This window comes from Hippopotamus amphibius, chromosome 17, assembly GCF_030028045.1.
Source record: "Hippopotamus amphibius kiboko isolate mHipAmp2 chromosome 17, mHipAmp2.hap2, whole genome shotgun sequence".
Classification (NCBI taxonomy): Eukaryota; Metazoa; Chordata; class Mammalia; order Artiodactyla; family Hippopotamidae; genus Hippopotamus; species Hippopotamus amphibius.
The window spans coordinates 35,140,132-35,158,797 of NC_080202.1; the positions used below are offsets into that span (position 1 = coordinate 35,140,132).

At 44.6% G+C, this 18,666-nt stretch overlaps 1 protein-coding gene across 1 annotated transcript; it reads left to right on the top strand.

The window, feature by feature from the left end:
- The first annotated feature begins 282 nt into the window (after positions 1-282).
- Positions 283-4,254, top strand: TOB1 (transducer of ERBB2, 1). Its single transcript, XM_057716446.1, has 2 exons — positions 283-424; positions 2,319-4,254. The coding sequence occupies exon 2, from the start codon at positions 2,461-2,463 to the stop codon at positions 3,496-3,498; it is 1,038 nt and encodes a 345-aa protein (XP_057572429.1). The 5' UTR covers positions 283-424; positions 2,319-2,460; the 3' UTR covers positions 3,499-4,254.
- Positions 4,255-18,666: the final 14,412 nt, after the last annotated feature.

Below are 18,666 nucleotides of genomic sequence, written 5' to 3' on the forward strand. Positions count from 1 at the left end.
CCAGCGTCTCAGGTGCTGGGTGGGAGGGCTAGCACTGGTGACACCGCCCAGAGCTGTGTGACGCGAGGCGGGCGCGCGCATCCCTACGGGAGGGCATGGGGGCGGGGAGGAGAATATAAAACGAGAGGCGGGGCGCGCGCCGAAGCAGAAGGAGCGAAGCTCTGGCCCGGCGCGGAGTGAGCGCTGTGCGGGGACGCTGGGCCGGGCACCGGGCTGTGTGGAGAAGTGAGCGCGCTGGGCAGACGCTGTCCTCGTCACCCCGAGCCAGAAGGGGCGAGTTCCTGAGGCCCTCGTCCTCCGCAGCCTCCGCCCGGCGGCGTCTGTGTGCACTCGGCCAGGCCAGCTCGCCGCCGCCGACTCGCCTGTGCCCCCGCCCTGCCGCCCCTTCTCCGCCCAGCGGCCGGCTCTGTGGTGGAAGCAGCCCGTAAGTGTCGAGGGGCGGCGGGCGGGGTCGAGAGGAGGAGGGGCTGCCGCGGCGTCGAGCCCCGGGCCCTCGGGGCTCGGGCGCGGAGGGGAGCGGCTCCCGACACCCGGCCCGAGGCGGCTCCAAGAGGCCCCGGCGCGCCCGCGGGCCGGAGGTGGGGCCGCAGGCGCGTCGGGCTGGGCCGGGCCGGGCCGGGTGACCGGGGTAGGGCAGCCTGGGACGAGCTGACGGGAATCGGGGGTTGGGGCGCCCGAGAGCAGCGGCGAGCTCGAGTGGAAAGCTGAGGTCCGCGGGGCCCATGGCCGCCCAGCCCGAAAATGGTGGTGGGGAACCGGTGCCGCCCGGGCTCTGGCTGGGTCCCAGGATCCTCGGGGCGGGGCGGGGGGGAGCGGGGAGCCGAGGGTCGGGTTACGGCGGGGGGAGGGGAGCGGCAGACCCGGTGAGGCCGGCGCAGCGACCCGCCCGGTGTCCGGCCCCCGGCCCCGATGGGTCGCTTTTCCATTTCTCGTGGCCTTCCTCCTCCTCCATGGAGGAGGAGACTTGGACTCTCTTCCTCCTCCTCCTCCTCCGCTGCTGTTGCTGCTGCTGCTGTAGCGCTTGGGCTCCGAGGGCTGTGAGCAGAAATCTAATGAGACCCAACTGACTGTTTATGTAATTCTTCATGCTCCTGTCTTTAAGGCGTTGCATTGAAACTACCTTCCGCCGAGCCTGAATTTCGCTTGACTGCACCTTCAAGCAATTTGGCTTAATCAGCTGCCTTTGCCAGCACTCGGGCTTTTGGCTTGGAAAGTGTAGTTTGGGGGCAGCCGGGGATTCTTTTCCCTTTGTCACCACGAATATGGAAAATGAGACAGATGGATTAATACCAACTTGATTTTTCTAAATGTCCTTTTAAATCAACCTCAGTGTACAAATAGATCCCCTTTGCAAATATCTTCTGTTTGCCCTTGATCTTTTCTTATCCCCACCCAGTGCTGATCCAGCAAACGTTTAAAGGTCAACCTTATCGTATGTGCCTCTCCGGCTGTTTCCTTATCATGAGGGAGGGAGGTGGTTTTGAAAATCAGAATAAAACTCCGAAACCCTGCCCTTTAAACCAGAATAATCAATAGAGTTTGAAATTGTTGCTTTCATTATACTTGATACCCAAGAGGTATTTTCAGATTTAGAAAAATACACATTAAAAAGAAAAGCATAGAGAAGCTCGATTATTACATTATGTGCCCTTAGTATATTTAAAACGGCAACTGTGTAGGATAATTTGATTCATGATTGTTGTTCACTGGGTTGGCAATTCATTTTGTATTTAGTACCTTTAACTTTAGTATCATGTACTTTGGAAATTAAAATAATTTCCCTAACTTCTCAAATTTTGAAATATTTGGTTATAAAGCAGATTTAAGCAATATATATCCAAAATGAACTGAAATACAGAATTCACTTCTAAGTTGGTGAATAGGAGTATGAACAACTTCTAAACCTAGCATATATAGATACACACATACGTGTGTATGTAGATAGATCGATAGGTATGCTGAGTATAGTTTCCAATAAATATTCTTTTGAGAACTGCAGGAAGAAAAAGAAGGAATACGCTGTATATTCTGGAAATACTTTTCCTCTTAAAACTCTATTCAGAAACAAAAAGTAAATAATAGGGGTTTTTTTTAATGTTGTAACTGTAAATTCTAAGTTTTCCCTTGAGATTTGGATCTTCAGTAAACAGTTTTCTATTGTAAGTCCCCATATTTTTTGCTAATTATATTTTTCAGACTTTCTACCCTATTAGACTTTTGCAAAAGTGAAATTACTCTGGGGGTAAAAGAAGGTTGTGGGAATTAACATTTATCTTATGTGGACATGTCTCCTTTTGTTTTGTTTGTTTTTCTTTAAGGAACGAGACCACTCAAGGTGAAGGATATCTACTAATACCAGCACTTTGAATGAAAATTTGTTTCTCTGCCACAAACTGAACTCTTGTTTGTGTCGGGGGGTGGGGAGTTGAAACACAAACCTAATTTTGTGGCATAGCAGCTATGCAGCTTGAAATCCAAGTAGCACTAAATTTTATTATTTCATATCTGTACAATAAGCTTCCCAGGAGACGTGTCAACATTTTTGGTGAAGAGCTTGAAAGACTTCTTAAGAAGAAATATGAAGGGCACTGGTATCCTGAAAAGCCATACAAAGGATCAGGGTTTAGATGTATACACATAGGGGAGAAAGTGGACCCAGTGATTGAACAAGCATCCAAAGAGAGTGGTTTGGACATTGATGATGTTCGTGGCAATCTGCCACAGGATCTTAGTGTTTGGATTGACCCATTTGAGGTTTCCTACCAAATTGGTGAAAAGGGACCAGTGAAGGTGCTTTATGTGGATGATAATAATGAAAATGGATGTGAGTTGGATAAGGAGATCAATAACAGCTTTAACCCAGAGGCCCAGGTTTTTATGCCCATAAGTGACCCAGCCTCATCAGTGTCCAGCTCTCCATCGCCTCCCTTTGGTCACTCTGCTGCTGTAAGCCCTACCTTCATGCCCCGGTCTACTCAGCCTTTAACCTTTACCACTGCCACTTTTGCTGCCACCAAGTTCGGCTCTACCAAAATGAAGAACAGTGGCCGAAGCAACAAGGTTGCACGTACTTCTCCTATCAACCTCGGCTTGAATGTGAATGACCTCTTGAAGCAGAAAGCCATCTCTTCCTCAGTGCACTCTCTGTATGGGCTTGGCCTGGGTAGCCAGCAGCCACCACAGCAACAGCAGCAGCCATCCCAGCCACCACCTCCACCGCCACCACCACAGCAGCAGCAACAGCAAAAAACCTCTGCTCTTTCTCCTAATGCCAAGGAATTTATTTTTCCTAATATGCAGGGTCAAGGTAGTAATACCAATGGAATGTTCCCAGGTGACAGCCCCCTTAACCTCAGTCCTCTCCAGTACAGTAATGCCTTTGATGTGTTTGCGGCCTATGGAGGCCTCAACGAGAAGTCTTTTGTAGATGGCTTAAATTTTAGCTTAAATAACATGCAGTATTCTAACCAGCAATTCCAGCCTGTTATGGCTAACTAAAAAAAGAAAAAATGTATCGTACAAGTTAAAATGCTCGGGCCCAAGGGGGATTTTTTTTTTTATAACCTCCTTGAGATCTTTTTTTTTAAAGCTTATAGTAAGGATACATTCAAGCTTGGTTACAAAAATAAAACATGCATCATTTTTCATTGCCAACCAAGCACAAAGTTATTTTATACTGACTGTATATTTTAAAGTATACTCTCAGATATGGCCTCTTACAGTATTTAAGATATAGCAAGGACATGGCTGATTTTTTTTTTATAAAAAATTGGCACTAATAAGTGGGTTTATTGGTCTTTTCTAATTGTATAATTTAATTTAGTACAAAGTTTGTAAAATATCAGAGGATATATATATATTGTTTCTACGACATGGTATTGCATTTATATCTTTTTACTACAGTGATCTGTGACAGCAGCAGCTTCATGTTGTATTTTTTTTACTGAAATTGTAAAATATCCATCTTAAAGACATCAACTATTCTAAAAATTGTGTACAGGATATTCCTTTAGTGGTGGAATTAAAATGTACGAATATTTGCTTTTTCAAAAAAAATGTATTTTCTGTTAAAGGTTTAAAGATTTTTGCTATATATTATGGAAGAAAATGTAATCGTAAATATTAATTTTGTACCTATATTGTGCAATACTTGAAAAAAACGGTATAAAAGTATTTTGAGTCAGTGTCTTACATGTTAAGAGGGACTGAAATAGTTTATATTAAGTTTGTATTAAAATTCTTTAAAATTAAAAATGTTTATTGTGGTCTTTGTTTTTAAGCCTTTGCCAAAAATCTAATTCTGGAATTACGATGTTGTAAATGCTGATAAGGCAGAAAGATCTGACTCACTGAATCAGTCAAAGGAATAATGGAAAGCAGTTGCTCTACTAGTGCGCAGATAGTAGAGCATAAAAAGTTGTCCTTAGCCTGACCAATGCTTGAGACGGCTTTATTGTTTTTAGCAGCTAACTCTGCTCAGTCCACCACCATAGGGATGGTATGCTAAGGCAAGTCAACCCTATTAAAATGTGTCATGCTGACATCTAAGAGGGAGTCAGGTGATAAAATGAAATTCACTCATGTAAGCTGAGAGGATTTATTTGAAATGTATATGGAGAAAGAAACCATTGGATAAGTTTTCTATTTCTGCGTGGGAGATGAATAGCTCAGAAAACTTGCTTGCCAAAGCAGCTGACCTAAGTATTATAAAAAGAGGATTTAGGTCTGTTTTTACTAATCCTTACACTGAGTTTAGTCATAGTAGGTAGCTGGAGAATTTATGATTAAAATCTCTTCAAGATTGGACAGGTTGCTAAATATTAGTTATTTGTGTGCATTTTCCTAGCAAAGAAAGTTTACACACAGTTTTTGGGTTGGTTTTGTTTTTGCAAGTGGATAGCCAACCTGCTGGTTTGGGATGTTCAATGATTTGGCATAATGTAGTGTTAAATTGTAATGGCTCCTTAAAGATGGAGTTTTTTTTTTGTTTTTTTTTTTAACGAATGAGTTGGAAGGGTGAGACACTACTTTTAAAGTAAAATAATGAGTCATGTCACTGTTTAAACGTCCATTGATACAGTGTTGACATCGTATTGGGGAGAAAATTGTCTAGAATTGGAAGGAAAAAATAACTGCTTTTTTAGTAAGAAACCAGCACTGTCTGGGTTACTTGTGAAATTTGGTCTCAAATGAGTTTTTTGGACACCCGTCTACAAAAGCCTTTTGTCTGTTACCCTCATGGTTTAGAGCAATAAAAAGTTTTAAGGAAACAAGCGCTGGAAATAACAAAGCTGAGCTGTTCTGTCAGCTCCATGGTGAGGCCTTTGTCCTTTAGTGGACAGAATGAGGTTATGAAGAAATATTGGGGTAGTGACTGGAACCGGCAGAGATTGGTCTGCCTATGCTATCAATTATGTGCTTTTGTGATCACGACGTTTGAATAGCTGTAAAAGAACAATCAGAGTAATGGTTTTAAGCACTAGTTTCTGCCAGTAACTTTTGGGTGAAGTTATCATAGGCTTAACTTGGAAGAAAACTGCCTTTTTATAAATGAAGAAAGGCTCAAGTTTTTCTAAAAATCAAAATAAGGCAACTGGCCAATAGATACACAATAGAATTTGTAACAATCTGGAATACTAATACATATATTCAAATTTTAAATAATCGAGCTTAATCAGTGTGAATATCAGATCTTGGGGATGTGTGTACTGGCAAAAAATCTTAGGGAAATTTCATTTTGGTACATATGTTGGTTTGGTACTAAAAAACTTCACTCAATTTTATCTTGATTGGTTTCAAGAAAATTTGAAGTTGGTTTGAGCTTGGTATCCTTGAGGTATTTTCTTTTTTTTTTGAAGAATGAACAAAGGCTCTGTTTTCATGCCCTTTTTGCTCATTAGCAATGGAAATTTTTTAAAGGTGCTTTTGTCTAGTACACCTTAGAAAACCGTAGAAAAGTTTACATCTTAGTCCCAAGTCTCCCCCCCCACCATCACACTTTGACCCTCTGTGTGGAGACTTCTAGTTGACAGTTTTGATGAGTTAATTATCTTAATAGATTTTTTCCATTTTTTTGTCTTCTATAACTATAGATAGTGTGGCAGCCTCTGTGTCCAAAATGCTGCTTTACAAAGTACATAGGTCATTGATGAGTGAAGATGATGATACCAAAAACTGAATAAACTCTCTGAGTTTAGAATATTCCTTTATTGCCCATCTTCTAAAATCAGGTGTATTGTTAAATCTGCTTTGAATAACTTTAACCTATATTAGATGGCAAATGTAGGCCTTCAGTCAAAATGCCTCCTTAGAGATAACAACAATCTTTATTTACTGTTATTAGCTTCTTAGCTTTTGAAGGTGAAACTAAAGGTGCCCTGAGTTTAAAATGTTTTTCTAATGTATATGTGTTAATATCATTCGCATATATTCCCACATTTTAATTGAGACACTTAATCTAGCAAATCTTTAGGACTTAGGTTATTTTAAAATACGTCAGTATAACATGACAGAGAAAATAAAGTACAGTTGAGCCTTGAACAGCACAGGGGTTAGGAGAGGCACATACCCTCCACTCAGTGAAAATCCATGTAGAGTCAGCCCTCCATATCTACGGTTCTGCATTGAGGATTCAACCAACTGCAGATCATGTAGTATTATAGTATTTGCTATTGAAAAAAATCCACATATAAAGGGACCCACCCAGTTCAAGCTCATATTGTTCAAAGGTCAGCTGTACCTCTTTTTGCATATACTTAAGCTAATGAAGTAAAATGCTGGTTGGAGACCTTCCTACACAAACAGAAGATAGCATAGGCATGGCACATCAAATATATTTCCTTGCTTGACTAGAATACATGCATTTGTCAGAAGCAGGATAACAATACTCTAGTGCAAGATCAGATAAGGGGGGAAAAGCCTTATTAGAAGACAAGGATGTAAAATTGCCATTGCTTAATAAAACCCATTATTTGTTTAGTATGCCAATCAGCTAATGCTTAGTCAGTCTGGCCCAGAAGGTCATTTTAGATCAGAATTCTTCAGTTTTTTTGTTACATTTGAAAGATATCTTCAGGGTTTTTTCTTAGTTATTTTTTATTTTTTATTTTTATTTTTTTGGCCGCACCGCACAGCTTGTGGGATCTCAGTTCCCTGACCAGGGATTGAACCTGGGCCATGGCTTCCAAATCCTAACCACTAGATCACCAGGGAACTCCCATAGGAATATATCTTCATATTTAAAGGACCTAGGACCGGGAATTCCCTGGCGGACCTAGGGAATAAAGGATTTAGGACCAATATCTGTTGGAAAATTAGTACAACACTTTTACTTTTTTTTTTTTAATTTTTACTTATTTATTTATTTATGGCTGTGTTGGGTCTTCGTTGCTGCACACGGGCTTTCTCTATAGTTACAGAGAGCGGGGGCTGCTCTTCCTTGTGGTGCGCAGGCTTCTCACTGCCATGGCTTCTCTTTTTGTGGAGCACGGGCTCTAGGCGCTCAGGCTTCAGTAGCTGTGGTATGTGGGCTCAGTAGTTGTGGCTCACGGGCTCTAGAGCACAGGCTCAGTAGTTGTGGCACGTGGGCTTAGTCGCTCTGTGACATGTGGGATCTCCCCAGACCAGGGATCGAACCCATGTCCCCTGCATTGGCAGGCAAATTCTTAACCACTGCACCACCAGGGAAGTCCCACTTTTACTTTTTTAATGTTTTAAATCATTCAGTCAACAAATACTTTTATATCACTTACTATCTGCCATGCACAGTTCTAAACCAGTTTACAGAAGTAGGGCTGAGACATGGCTTAATATTTCATGGCCAGTTAGTGGTAGACTTGGGATGCAAACTCAGATAGTCTGGTTCCAGAGTTCTTGCTCTTAAGCTCTATGCTTTGTTCCCTCCAAGTGGTTGCCACTCTTATTTGAAGTTAGGAATAAGGCCCTTTTTGATGTATTAGCCACATGACTGCAGAATCTCTCTACAAGAGTGTTAATGAGAAGGGTCTAGTGGAAGGCTCTTAGCCATGCTCCAAAGTCATGATGTTTTGAAAGAGATACTATGTATTTCCAGTGGCCATAAACTATAATCACAGGCTATCTGGAAATATTTTTAGAAATAATTGTTATAGCAATGCTCTAATTTTGTTGATTTTCTTAATTCAGTTGTGTCAATTACTTCTCTTATTTTGGAACCACTGGATGATCCCTTCAGACTGAGCAAGCATTATAGATTCAGCGGCCCTATTACTTCTAAGTAAAATTGTAAACATTGACCTCCTGGAGCTATTTTCACACAAATTACTTACTTGTGCTGTTGATAAACAGCATAAGGAAAGGTCAAGTAAGCTATCAAAATAAAGTCTTCAACAATGTGTTTCTAATATCTATGATTCAAGTTACTTTGGAAAACTATCTTAAGGCACATCTTTGTAATGCATGATTTCTATATGTATAGATGTTGTGATAACTAGTCTTTTTGCTTTTACCTTTAAACATTAAGGAAACTAAATGACCTATTTCAAACTGATTCTGAAAGACTTTCTTAAAAAAGATCAATATATCTTGGTTTAAAATAAGAGGTGGTCACATTTTAGAAGTATAAGCTATTGTGAATGAACTTATATTGCCTTCATTGTCGCTGTTAGTTTTGAACATGTTTAAACTGCACAATAAACAAAAACCCATTTTAAAAGTAGCTCAGAAGAATTTCTATAGTTTCTATATGGGTTAAATCTTGTATACTAAGTGCCTACTGTTTTGATTTTGGGCTAGTTAGAATTTGATTGGACCAAATATTGCTTTTGGAGGTTTAGATTGGGCTGAAAGTCTTGTCAGTAATGATGTTTAACTTGTGAGTAGTAAACCTCTACTAACCATTTCCCAATATTTGAGTTTTAAGATTTACATTTTAGAAGACGTGCTTTATACATGTAGTGTGTAAGTGGAGCTTTGAGATCATCTTACAATTAGGCAAACCTTAGAAAAAAGAACATTGGGAAGCAGCTCACGTCTGGAGACTGTTGGAAATTATGGGTCTAATTCCTTCCTTAAGCATATTAAGTAATTTGACTCAGATGGCTCCGTTTCTTCATCTGCAAAGTAAGTGCAGTGATATCAAAACACTTCCTCAGGGAGTTGTGAGGAACTAATCACCTTGCTATGAAGAATTGTAATGTGTTCTTAGGGGCTTACAGTATCTAGAAGCCACTAGGTCCAGAATTTTGACCGTATTTGTTGTGTTGCCCTTTGAAATCAAAAAAATAAATGAAGAGCATAACTGTCTTTATTACAGTCAACATTTTGTTGTCCAGTCTATTATGTGCATCGACAGAGAATTAAATAAAAATTCTACAGTAATATCCTAAAAGCTATTCTATTCATGTTTCAGTAATAAATACCACTGAGTTTGTATTTCTAGTTTTGAGTCCCTAATAGGGAAACCAGTGTTTCAGCATTCTTTTTTATACAATCAGCAAGTTGATTTAAGCCCAGTGTTCCTTTTGGGAGCAGCCAGAAATGTTTGCTAAAGTGTCCACACTGTTGTGAAAAGTATTGAAATGGTTATTCCTAAACAGTACTGCTTAGGAATAGGAGTTAAAATGTACCTCTGGTGGTAGATGTGTCATGTGGATAATGGTGCTAGCTTTATTTTAGTGAGGGTAGAAAAGGAGGTTTGCTTTACGGGAGGGAGAAACATTGAGGACTTGGAAGGAAAAACACATTCCTCCTCTGGCATTATGGGCACTTTACTTCACTGATAAAATATGACCAGTGTGCAGAACAGAGAACAGGTGTAAAATATTTTTAGACAAACCTTGGCATATACTGTAGGTCGCATCCCTTCTGTCTGTACACTCAAGTGTTTCAAAAATAATTGTGGAAAAACCATATTTACAAAATAAGCTAAACATTGCTTTTATGTTTTGTTTTTGTTTTTGTATGAAATGTTAAAGTCAAACATAAACTTTTTCCCCAACCATTAGGTTGCAGCTATTTTTAAAAACTGGTTCTCCACATGCCCTTTGACAGCTTTTGAGTCTCCTTTAACTTCCTTCCTTAGTGCTGTTGAGAGAGCTGGGAGAATGTGGCACCATAGCCTCTTTTGGAGCATGAGAGCTAGGCTGTGATATTTCCCCAAACTAGATTCTAATTCAAAACAATTTTATACTTCCTTTAGGCTAGAAAGAAACAGGACAAGCATGAACATGGCATCCATCTAGTTTAGTTTCTAGCAGATGGGTATAAATTGATGACTTCTGGATGCTGATAGAAGTGAATACTAGATACTCCTTCTATCAGTATGGTTTAAGAAATGGGATCATAGGACCCTACAATTGTCTATTTTTTTTCATATTGTGGTTTGTTTGTTTTTTAATTTTTTTTAAATTTATTTTTGGCTGTTCCTCATGTGGGATCTTAGCCAGGGATTGAACCCATGCCCCCTACAGTGGAAGTTCGGAGTCTTAACCACTGGACCACCAGGGGAGTCCCAATTCATTTCAAAGTTCTATAGAGTCCTTGTGACTTACTTTCTGCTAACTCCTTTCTATTTCCAGGAAACATAACAGGGATCCCTAAACCATTTCAATCCAATGTTTAAGATAGCTGCAATCCCTGGGCAGCCTTTCTAGAAACTAAGGTGTCACCAGAGGCCCTTTAACTAAAGACTTTGAGAACAACCCAGTTTTCACAAGGCTATAAAGGGTTTTGCCTGGAGAAATTTCAACTTTTTTGAATCTGAAAAGAGATTGGAAAAGAGATTGGAAGAAAGGAAGGAAACTTTTTTTTTGTAACTTAGGAAGAAATGGTTTTTGGAAGGAGATTCTTGTTTATGATCCAAACTACAAAAGTTCAAAGAACTTTTCAAGTTCTGTATAAAAGGAATAGAGAGATGAATGTAAGACCTTATCTCCCCAGGAGCCACTACCAGAGGAGAAGAGTCTGGTAGCGGATAGAAAGGAGGTTGGCGGGTGGAAAAGGTGAAAGAGGAGTAAAGGAGGGAGCCTGTGTGTGTGGAGCCTTGGGACTCATCCTGGAAATTGTTTCCCTTGATGGATGCTTTGCAGAAGCTTGGAGACCAAGGACAAGTCCCCTAGTCTAGACACATCACACTTCCCTGATGACGAGGTTTCCCGACCTTGACAGTGTATGGGTAGTTGCATCGGCACCTTGTGTGCTGCCTGCTTGCGTGATGATGATTTTAATGTTATCAGAAGACTGGTGGAGTCCAGAGGCAGTGATCCGCCTCACAAGCTCAGCAACGACTGCCAGCATCTCACAGTGTGTGCTGTGGGCATGCTCTACAATACTGTTCTAAGCACTTGTACATTTTAGCTCACTTAAATTTCATCAGAAGCCTCTGAAATTTCTGCTATTTCTCTCATTTACAGAGGGAAGCAGTTTGTGACATAGTTACCACCAGTAGAGTCAGGATTTGAACGGTGGGATTCTGTTTCCAAAGTCCACAATCCTTAACCATTACACTGTACTGTTCCTTCGACCTCCATAGGAAGGCTTTGTGAAAGAACCACACTTGATTACATAGGAAACAGTATCTGAACTGCACTTTGTGCAATTTCCCTCCCCGCACACCTGGCCTGGTCCTGTAAGTGGCCGTTTGCTCAGCAATCCCAAACTTGTGTTAACATCAGCCTTTGCCAGGCACCGTTAGGAAAGGGAAACCTTCGGTAGAAACACAGCAGGGAGTGGGTTATCAGAGTTTGCAGGTCATGGCTAGTTTTCTGTACCCATATCCTACCGCTGTCTGGATGCTCAGATTCTCTGAGAAGTAACCCGAGGCACTTCATACACCTGAAGTCTTTGGTGCTGGGCTTTACTAGTCCTTATGAGAGCTAGCAAAGTGATCAGGCTGACTGGAGGGTCAGATTCCATTCGAGTCCCTAAATTGTATCAAAGTGAGGTAGCTTTAAAACAGCCCCTATGTTCACCCACTCAACACATTGATTGAGCATCTACTAGGTTAGGAACTGTGATGACATATATAAACCTTTAGGACCTTTCCAAGGGCTTACCCTTTAGCAAACGATAACACACACACCCAAACAATCATACACAGGAGAATGTGGAGGTATGAACAAAAAAGAGGGAGAGATCACGTCCATCTGAGGGTTTCTAGATTGGGGAGGAGTAATCAAGTTATGAAGAATGGGTCACCTGGGGAAGCATGAGCTCTCTCAAAGTCCCAGCCCCAATGAAGGAAAAACTTGGTCCTGGTCCTTTTTCTTCATGTGGCATGTCCACAGTGGGAAAACTTGTGCTCTTAGAAAAAAAGCAGAGGAAATCTGAACTAGAAGCCCTGCTGCCAGCCCATCACTCCCAGGAAAAGCTGCCTTTGACTGGACATTGTAATTTTTTTCATTGTTCCAAGCTTTGAACAGAAATATTGTGAAAGAGGGGCGGTTTAGAACAGCGGTCCTCAATATTTTTGGCACCAAGGACTGGCTTCGTGGAAGGCAATTTTTCCACGGACGGCACGGGGGGGAGGGGAATGGTTCAGGCGGTAATGCAAGCGACGGGGAGCAGCAGATGGAGCTTCACTGGCTTGCCCCGCCCGCCCTCACCTCGTGCTGTGCAGCCCGGTTCCTAACAGGCTGTCCCCTGGTTTAGAATTTCTGTACTTGTGAGACCGAGGGGTGGGGTGGGCAGGTCAGGGAAGGAGTCGAGGAAGACGTACTGGTCGTGAGGGAGGGGCAAGAACAGGAGGGGCGGCTCCAGTTCCTCTCCTAGTTTCCGTTTAAGTGCTTATCCTACAAACCTCCTCAGGCTAGAAGCTCCCTCTAGGGGTCATCTCATTTGTTTTCCTACCTTTAGAGACAAAAAAAGCCCTCTTTTTGTTTTTGTAATTATCAGGGTTCACAGCAGAAGCTGGTGTCAGTGGAATGTGTGTGTTCACTGCACAAATTCAGACACCCCCAGCTCTCTCCCACGTGCTGTCCACATCACCACATTCTACTCCTAGCCAAGATCACTAGCCTTTTCAGAGCTCAGCTGTACCACTTTCCAGTTTGGCTTTTTCAATGCTTATAATATCTTCCAGTTTGAGCATAAATAAAAGAAAGGGCTTTGGCAGGAAAGCGTTATAATATCTAAGCAAGAAATTAACAGCCACAAATTTTTCCCTGGGTCACTTTTCCTTAGCAATGCCTTTCCCGCATCTCCCCTAAGTTTCCTTTGTGGCTGAGCACTCTGTCATCCACTGAAAATACTGCCACGTGCTGGCCAAGCCCCTTCACGTGACCTAGGACTGTTCTGAGAGCATCACTGCTCTCTACGAAGCGTGGATGTTGCTTTGGAACAGAAAATATCAGTGTCTGATCCCTGTCTCACCCCAACTTCACCAGTAGGGATAGAGGTCTAGGCCCCACAAGTTTCTCTCCAGACTCCTTGGTAACTGCTAAGAACTAAGTAAGAATGTTCTATAGGAGGGTAGGGGCTTCATTAAGCCTCCAAATAAAATTACTCCTAGTAACCTTGTGCAAGAAAAGAGTATGGGCCTTGGGGTCAGACTTCGAATTGAATCCTAAACTCACCCTGGAGTAGCTGTGCCCCGTTAAACTTAGCCTCAGATTTCTTATCTGAGAAAGCCTACGTGTTACGGTTAGTGTGAGGACCATGTAAGGGATATGAAGCACTGGGCGTAATTCTCTTCGCCATGGGGGATAACCTTAACTCCCTCTACTCTTCTGTGAGAGGAGCTTGCATCTCCACCTCTTTCTGTCTTTCGGCTGTGGCTTAGCCTCAAGGGCATGTGATCAGCCTGTTTGGGGGAGGTCAGCTGGCCTTAAACATGCCTTTTCATGAGACTCCCACAGCAGTGAAACTTCCTGGCGGATTAGCAGAGAGAAGGGAGGAAGCAAGAGAGAGAAAACTGTACTTCACCATTCTTGAACCTGTGGTAGAATATATTATACATGTGGTCAAATGCATGGTCTTTGGAGTCACATAAGCCAACCTAAGTTTGGTTTCCTGCTTGGCCAGGGGCCTTGGGCAAATTATTCAATCTCTCTGAGCCTCAGTTTCATCATCTCTGAGATGGAGAGAATATTAAATGGAGGTGAATGATATACACGCCACAGGGTTGTAAATATTTAATGAGATGGTGTATGTTGAGCACATATTAGGTGCTGCAGGCTATTAGTAATGGAAATTATTAACCATCAGGACATCTAGGTGGTAAAGAGTGGGTACCTTCCACGAGGCCTGAGATGGGTCGCTCTCTGCATAAGTCTCACTGAAGCTGCATTCCGCTCATCCCTGAACACCGGCTTTTCCTCTTATTAGGGCCACAGGGTGAAACTGTTGGTTGTGATAACTGAGAGGATTGCTTTGAGTCTGAGTTACTGGTCACACCAAGACCCTGAGGCTGTTTCCCCTTTTATCCTGTTGCCCTTTCTGGTGCATTGAGCTGGGGAGTGGTGCTTGAAATAAGGGGCAGTAGGAACTCACTCCATGCTTGAAGGTATTAGAGCCAGGAACGGTGGAGAAATGCTCTTAGGGCCTCCATGGAGGTCCCAGAGGCTCCCCATCTCTGCCTCCACCTGCTTCCAACCACACAACCCAGAGTGTGTGTGTCTCTTTCCCTCCCTCTCCCTTCTCTACTCCGGCTACCCTTATCCTGGGCCCTCCCTTCATCAGCAAAGGAGACTGTTCTTCCTTTGCTGTCCAAAGGCGGCCTTGGGGAGAGCGGCCTGTTCTCATCTCCTGGTTCTTTCCAGCCATGGGTGGGAACGGGTAACAGCAATTATCCCCAGCCCGCTGGAGCCACCAGTCAGCCCGGGCTGACTACTGCTGGAGAGGCTCTATGGAAACCGCTGTTACTCTATTCCATAGAGGAAGACGCTGAGTATTGGAGCCGAGATAGTTTGTCTCAAGAGCCCATGCTCTGCCGTGACTCTGGCCTTTCCTCACAGCCACTCGCCCTGTATACCAAGGAAACTTGGGGGCCCCAAAGGCCTAAAATATCTGGTACCTCTTTTTAAAGTCTTACGCAATTCAATTCTTACCACAGGGACCATAACAAAATAATTGTCTTAGGCCTTTCGTCCGCACTTCCACAGGTGTCTCCGAAGCACTGTTGAGTACCCGACCCACTAGTGGACACTGTCACAGGTGTCATGGGCGCTGTGCCGGGCCAGGAAGGGATTAGCCTGTAGTCCCTCCTATCAGCAGCTCTTCTCTGTCATGTTCAGCTAAAACTTTGGTATACGCATCTTCCCCTGACTCCACAACTGTTGGGGCTTGGTGTATATATACTCATTTGCATATCTCTTTAGGAACTCTGGGATATTGAGAAAGGCCATCAAGAACTGTATTTGCAAGAAGGCTTACAGAAGCCTTCTGGGAGAAAAGATGAGGGGATTTTTTGAGGCTGAGATCAGAGTCCAGAGACAGTGGGGTAATTCCAAAATCCCTTGTGGCAGTAAGACCCATGAGACCAAAACCAGGAACTGCCTAAAAAAGCAGGAATCCCTGGAGTCCTTGGCAGGGCAAGAGCTTAGAGGCAGGGTCTCCAATCCTACATAAGATCTCTGCTGGCGAAAACAAGAATTACGGTTTAATCCGTTGTAACAGGGCTATCCAACAGAACTTTCTTTGATGATGGAAATAGTCTATGTCTGTGTCATCCAAGGTGGTATCCACCAAACACATGAAATGTGACTCTTGGACTATAGCTAGGGGGCTGAGGAACTGAATTTAAAAATTTTATTTCCTATGAATTCATTTACACGAATTCAATACTAACTACTGGAGGGCTCAGCTCTGTAACTTTCTTTACAGCCTTGGCACTCCTGGAGGTCAGGAACCAGTTAGAAGTGGTGGTTGTGAGTGTTCAGGAGGGGACAGCCATGTGGGGCCCTCGGCCTTTAGCTGAAATGGTTAAAATATCTGTGTCACCCTGGAGAGAATATGGGCACCAAAGTCAGATGGACCTGGGTTTGAATCCTGACTCTTCCATGTATTAGCCTTATGACCTTGGGCAAGTTTCCTTTAAGCATTTAGATTTAGATCCAGCATCTGTAAAACAGGAACAGTAATACCTAGGAGGTCATCTCTTCCTCCGTAAGGTCTGTAGGGCTGGCTTCATTCAGTCGTTCATTCATTCCACAAATATGTGTTGACCACTCTCTGTGGTCAGGCCTTGTGCTGTGTACAAAGCCCTCCTGAACAGTGTGGCCCAGGGTGGGGTCTATCAAACGGTGAAATAGTAAAAGATGTAGCTGAGAGAGGCTTGTGAGTATTAAACCGGACAACAAATGTAAAGTGACTGATCAAGGGCTTCCCTGGTGGCTCAGTGGTTAAGAATCCACCTGCCAATGCAGGGCACACGGGTCGGAGCCCTGGTCTGAGCGGATCCCCCATGCCATGGAGCAACTAAGCCCATGAGCCACAGCTACTGAAGCCCGCTCGCCCGGAGCCTGTGCTCCACAACAAGAGAAGCCACCACAATGAGGAGCCCGCACACCACAAGGAAGAGTGGCCCCTGCTTGCCACAACTAGAGAAAGCCTGCGCGCAGCAATGAAGACCCAACACAGCCAATAAATAAATAAATTTATTTAAAAAAAATAATAAAGTGACCCATCAGAGTTGTTCACACTTGGGAATTCCCTGGTGGTCCAGTGGTTAGGACTCGGTGCTTTCACTGCCAGAGGCCCAGGTTTGATCCCTGGTCAGGGAACTGAGATCCTGCAAGCCCCACAGCATGGCCAAAAAGAAAAACAAATATGGTCCCAAAAGAGCAGCCTTACCAGCACCTGGGACCTTAAAAAAAAAAAAAAAAAAGTTGTTCACACTCACATGCCCACCTCTTCTCTTCCAGCACTGTGCTCCTCCCCTGCTGGGGGTCCTCACCACCACCCCAGGCCCTGTCTCTACTTCCTGGCTGTTCACACAGAAAGGTGACAAGACAGTCACCGTCCTCCGCCAGAACTGGGTGTGTCCCTCACACCAAGACAGAAAACAAACGATCAGGATGAGTATATCTTCATCCTGTCAGGTCTCTAGCCATATTCTGAACACTCGGAAAGGACAGGAAACACCCAAGTGCCTCGCCTCACCCCAACAGACATGCTAGGAAGAGGCTCCGGCAGGGTCCAGTCCCGGAAGCGCTGGAGATGAGGCCTGTCCTCCCGTGTCTGGGTGACCAGGGTGTTGCTGGAGACCTGGATGCCAGAGCTCCACGTCCTGGGATAAGTTGGAGTGGGACACAGAGACTCTAACCCAACCCTGAACTAGGAGCCAGAGAGGTGGGAAGGAGAGGGTGGTGGACTGCCCACCTGCCTGCCCTACCCGCTCCCTCAGGGCAATGCGAGCTGGAGGGTTAGGCTTCCTTCCTCCTGACACAGCTTGAGCCAGGAGCGTCACTTGACCTCAGGGCACATTCCAGAATGAGGCCACAGCCGAGAATAGGACCCAGGAACCCTGCCTTCCACCCTGCCTATATTAATCACACACTTTCAGAGCAGGAGGGAGACTTCAGACTCCTTGGGGAGGTGGGAGGAGGAGGAGAAGACAGTATCAGGAAGCAGAGCTGAGCAAGAGGAGGGAAGACCCTTCACAGCCTTGCAGTCATCCGTGCACACGGCCCTTGGTCCCAGGATCATTTGTTCATCCAATGGATCCCTCTGGAGCTCTGTGAGCTGGGCCCGCAGGCCTCCCGGAGCCCTAAGCAGTGACCCTTGACCCTGGCCGCGGATCAGTGCAAGCGTGGAGGGAGACAGAGACTTGGAGAGGAGTGTGCAGCCTAGGCACAGCGGAGGCTCCCCACGGAGCTGAGTCTTGAAGGATGAGTAGGCTCAGGAATCTAGGCCATGACGGCTCACGTGTGTGATAGAAATGCCACGTGACACAAGAACATAAGCGTGGGGTGGTGTGCATGTGGCTGACGGGAGACAGGCTCTTTGGAGACATTTGGGGTCCTGATGGGATTCCACGCTGGCCAGCCCAGAGCCGTGTGCATGTGTGCGTGTGTGTGTGTGCGCGCTGAGAGAGAGAGACATGCTGGGAGAAACAGCATCGCGTGAGCATTGAGAGCCTAGAAGTCAGACGGCCGAGGTTCAAATCTTGGCTCTGCCCCTTCGTGGCCGCGTGATCTTGGGCAAGTTCCCCATCCCCTGTAGCCTCAGTTTTCCCACCTACAAAATAGCATCTGTCTTCCACAGGCGTGATGGAGATGACAAGAGATGACATCCAGTGCCTGTCCCGTAGTGAGCGCCCACTCAGTGTTGATGTTCTAGCAGGAGCGTTGGACACAGGGCATTCTCCTCAGCCTGAGGATGTCTCCCCCTTCCCTCGTCAGAGTCCGCCCCTGGTCCCTGCCCTCTGGCCCCACAGTCCAGGGGGTGACATCAGACTAGGAAGCAGCTGGCCAGACAATGGAGCAAAGTGTCCTAAGAGGCCAGAGGTGCTGGGGAGGCAGGGAGTGGAAAAAGCCAAGCTGTCCTACCCCGGAGGCCTCAGGGCTGGTCTGGAGACAGCGGCACCAGAACAAGCCTCTGAAGAGGCAGACAGAGACGTGGCCTAGCGCTGGAGGAGGGTGGGGAGGGGAGCCAACACATGGGAGCAGGGGAGGCGTGTGGACAGGAAAGCAGGTGCGTCTGACCTCAGAGCTGAAGGAGCCCTCAATCCCCCTAGGTCCTGGGACCAAA

Bases quoted from the DNA above. Each gene is read 5' to 3' on its own strand.
- TOB1 (XM_057716446.1), top strand. From the start codon at position 2,461: ATGCAGCTTGAAATCCAAGTAGCACTAAATTTTATTATTTCATATCTG.